The sequence below is a fragment of the Oryzias melastigma genome, linkage group LG14 (genome assembly GCF_002922805.2).
Source record: "Oryzias melastigma strain HK-1 linkage group LG14, ASM292280v2, whole genome shotgun sequence".
NCBI lineage: Eukaryota > Metazoa > Chordata > Actinopteri > Beloniformes > Adrianichthyidae > Oryzias > Oryzias melastigma.
The window spans coordinates 20,237,297-20,241,645 of NC_050525.1; the positions used below are offsets into that span (position 1 = coordinate 20,237,297).

Genomic DNA, 4,349 nt, shown 5'->3' on the forward strand with positions numbered 1-4,349 from the left:
CAGACATTTTTTGCTATTCTAAAGTAAACTTTATTATTTTCAGCTTTAAATGTTCAATTTCCTAGGTTTTAAAACTCAAAATGTCAATTTCAAAACTTTTTTTCTAGTTCAAATCTTTTTATTCACTTTCAATTATTTATTTATTTTTGGTATCTGAAAATTTACATTTTAAAACTTTTGGCCCCCATTGTGACACGTTGGAGTGAGTCTTACACATAGAATCAATCAAAATCGATGAGGGGGGTAAATTCAGTCCTAATGCATGCATGGACTCTGAGAACTTGGATAAATATGGTCAGAAAATGGCTGTTTAGTCTGTACTATCATAGTCTGAAGTCGTCCCAAGACGGGTATAAAAATCAGAGTTTTATCGCATAAAAACTGGGTGCCCAAAACTCTGTTCTAGCCCGTTCAAAGCTCCATCTTATTGTGATACACACAGACATTGAAAACATCTTTAGGTGTCTGAAATTTTTAGATTTTAAAATGATTTTTTTTTAAAAAAAAAAAGGAGTTGAAAGTGAAAAAAAAAAGTTTTGAAATTGAAATTTTGAGTTTTGAAGCCTAAAAAACAGAACATGTGAAGCTGAAAATGGTTAAGTTTAATTTAGAATAGCAAAATGTTTCTCACATTTTATTTATTTTATTTTATTGGCCAAACACAAAATTGTTTTTTTTAATTTGTGTTATTTGGGATTCAAATAATATTGGCTCCAAATTAGCTCCATAAAAAACACGATTTTCATTATAGTGGGTCTTTGAATAACAATTTGCCAAATTCCCACCGTCCCTGAAAGCACCACTCGAACACCTCAAAAGGCGGTGATTGGTCGAAATTAAGTCGCGTCAACGTGCGACGTACAACCCCCCCTCTTCACACCGCTTGACATCTCATAACATTGCGCTCACCGCGGAAGGATCCACCTGTCTGACGGCTCTGCCCGCCGAGCGGAGCGGAGAGCAGAGATGGCTTCCCACGAGAGTCTGAACGAGTTGGGAAGCAGCTCGTCGGAGGAGGACGGTAACCGGACGGACATGTTCGACGGCTCGGGCGAGGAGAAGCCGTTCCCCGCGGTGAGGCTGCATCACCCGTTCAGCGTGGAGGCGCTCATGGCCGTGAGGAAAACGGACTCCCGCCGGGCCACCTGCCTTAAACCGAAGGAGGAGTTGATGCCTGCGTGTTTGAACTCTCTGTATCTCTGCCGGGAAGAGAGCAGCCCCCCCGGGGGGAGTCAGAGAGGCTTGACGGAGGAGCCCTCGTCGCCGGTAAAGTCGGAGGCGTCGGAGTCAGAGGAGTGCGCATCCTGGGTCAGAGCTAGTCCGTTTTCAACGCAACTTCGTACGTGTGTCTCAACTTTACACCATCATTAATACTCTTTAGCCTCAAAATAACTAACTTTTTAGCTATTAATGTGTTTTTTTCTTCCCAGGCTTAGGCTTAAACTGATATAGAACTAGTGTTTGTGTTCACCCTATAGACTTATATCCCTTCACCTCTTCCCTCTGTAGGTCACGTCAGTCCTGGCTGCCAGCTGAGGAAACACAAGACCAACCGAAAGCCCCGCACGCCCTTCACCACATCCCAGCTCCTGGCTCTGGAGAGGAAGTTCAGGCAGAAGCAGTACCTGTCCATCGCAGAGCGTGCCGAGTTCTCCTCCTCTCTCACCCTCACAGAGACCCAAGTGAAGATCTGGTTCCAGAACCGCAGAGCTAAAGCCAAGCGGCTCCAGGAGGCCGAGCTGGAGAAACTCAAGATGGCCAGTGACGCCAAGACAGCCGCAGCGGCGGCGGCAGCCACGGCCGCAGGAGCTTTACACCCTGGCTTTACGTTACCCCTGTCGCTGGGTGCCATGTCACTGTACGGACAGTCGTACTCCCCGTATCACCATCATCACAGACCACTACTGCCCATATCTCACCTCGGACTATATGCTGCTCCTCTGGGATACGGCATGTACCACTTGTCTTAAAAAAAGGAACTATTTTATTGTGTTTCTATGCATTTCAACAAAAAAATGTATTTATACATCTTCTGCACAGGAGGTGCAACTTTGGGAGCACTTCAGATTAAATCAAGTGTGTATTTTATTTCTGTCCCTGGAACGAGGGCAGAGATACAAAAATCGTCCTCTCGTGCTCCCCAGGACTTCCTGTTTACACGACTTGCATGTTACTGTCCAGCTGTTTGTACTCTTTACCTGTTTACATCTGCAACAACAAAGCCGGGCGAGCAAGACGCGGTTAAACCTGGACACAAGAAGGGCCTTATCCATATTTGAATAACTCAGGCCAGAGAAGACATATCGCCGGAACATCTTCAAAAAGTTGCCTTAAAATGACACAAAAACCTGTCAAACTCAGGTTTAGTTTAAAATACTTGAAGTTTACCTCAGAGTAAAACATTCCTACCAAATAAAAAACTGTTTTTGTAGCTATTGAAACTTTTTTTCTTGATTTTCCCTTTTTTATGAGATAAATACCCACAAATGAATGTTGTATATTTGTTATAGGTACCAAATCAGAAACCAAATGTTAATGTTTATGATAAAACTCGAAGGGGGTATTTACTATGCAGTCTATTTTTCCCCCTACGTATGTTTTATCATTTGAAATCTGCTCATTAAACCCACTTTGTTTATATGCAAAGAATAAAGATGGAAAATATCAGTACATTATTATTTTTCTGTTATTTACGGTTGCTTTTAAAGAGCTGAAATGGTGAAAAAGCGTGATGTACTTCCGTGCTGCACTTGGAGTGTTATTGTGTTTAATTCCACGTCTGATTCCCCATCAGACGGCGGTCAGTTGAAGGCGGTGTTTGACGAACCATAAATGATACCCATAAATCATCCAGCTTTTGTAGATTGCTTCCCGTCATCACCCAGCTATCATCCGCAGCGGTTAAACACTCATTTTCTGTCTCCGAAAGATGAAAAGAGAGCTCAGATTATTCTGTTCTTTTAAAGAAAAGCGGCGTTTGGGTTCAGCGGGTTGTCATTTGTGTCTGGAGTCGACGACGAGAGACTTCGTTAGATTATGTGGGTTGCAATTCAGCAACAATCTGCAACTATTGTCTCCAACTTTACTTTTAAATCAAAAACATGTTGCATTGAAGGGACGTATTTTATGTTTGTATGTGAGAATACCCACACTAATGAGCAACTTGGATATCAGTAACTCTCAGTTTCGGCCCTTTTTCTCTCCATAAATGAGCGTTTGTTTTGAAATATTAAATTCAAGCTCAGCCGATCAGCTTAGGGTGATAGTGTGTGGTGCCTGTGTTTTGTTAGAATTATAAAAAGCGGCTTACAACTTCCGTGTGACTTTGATGTAATGAGGAAATCGTTTAAAGGCAGAGGCGTATTTATGAGGTTCCTCTTTTAATCAGAACAAGGCGCTGGGCCCAGACAGAACTGGTGGGCAAAGCAGGCGGCGTAAACAGGCGAGCAATCAGTCTAATGAAGTGCAGATTGGCAGAGGCGACTGGGAATCTCTTGTCAAACGCGAAGCCAGCAACACTTGATAAAGAGCTGTTAGGTTTCAGCTGTGGAGGATTCGTCAGATAGATCTGCGTGTTAAGGGGTGTCAGTTTTTTTTCGTTTTCTCATCCTGCAGCGATTATGTATGTTTGCAGTTCAGTTTGTTACTTAAAAGACAACATGTGACTCAGCACCCTTCTGGCCTTAAGTCATGTGCTTGTCTCCAACATCCCCTGGTGGATGAGGGGTAGATTGCACTCAAAAGAATTTAGTTTTTTACTTTGGAGATGGACTTAATGCACATTGGATTTTTTGAAACAATTCACAGGTAAAATTAAATAAATAAATAAATAAAAGTCAGACTAGTTACAAAATCACCATCTACTTTTTTGGAGATCCTTTCTACCTTTATACATCCCATATATCCCATATATACACTTTCAAACAAAGTTCATCATTTGAAAAGTTTTTTTTTTTTTAAATAATTGTCAGTTGTTTACAAATATAAAGACGGTGGGTGCATTAATGTAACTTCAGGCTCACAAATTTAGAGTCATTAATTCAAGATCCCAAATACTACCAACATCACTATAAATAACAAATGAAATAATAATAATGGATTACATTTGTCTGCACTTTTCCAGGCGCTGACATAGTATTTCCATTATTCATTCATACTTGGTGACGGTAAGCTACTATTGTAGCCACAGCTGCCCTGGAGCAATCTGACAGAGGCGTGGCTGCCAGTACACACCTACGGCTCTTCTGACCATCACCGGGACATTCATACACATTCACACCCCAGTGGAGCCACACTGGAGGCAAGGAGGTTGAAGTGCCTTGCCCAAGGACATACCGACGGTTGGCTGA

General features: G+C 42.1%; 1 protein-coding gene across 1 annotated transcript; it reads left to right on the plus strand.

Moving 5' to 3' along the window:
- The first annotated feature begins 833 nt into the window (after window positions 1-833).
- On the plus strand, window positions 834-2,675 carry msx2b (muscle segment homeobox 2b). The gene is made up of 2 exons (XM_024266790.2): window positions 834-1,339; window positions 1,510-2,675. The coding sequence occupies exons 1-2, from the start codon at window positions 967-969 to the stop codon at window positions 1,968-1,970; spliced, it is 834 nt and encodes a 277-aa protein (XP_024122558.1). The 5' UTR covers window positions 834-966; the 3' UTR covers window positions 1,971-2,675.
- The last annotated feature ends 1,674 nt before the right edge of the window (window positions 2,676-4,349 follow it).

What these genes read in the sequence shown, in the direction of transcription:
- msx2b (XM_024266790.2), top strand. Translation starts at nt 967, where the DNA reads ATGGCTTCCCACGAGAGTCTGAACGAGTTGGGAAGCAGCTCGTCGGAG. An exon ending in TCCGTTTTCAACGCAACTTC is followed by an intron (nt 1,340 to 1,509) that starts GTACGTGTGTCT and finishes TTCCCTCTGTAG; the next exon opens with GTCACGTCAGTCCTGGCTGC.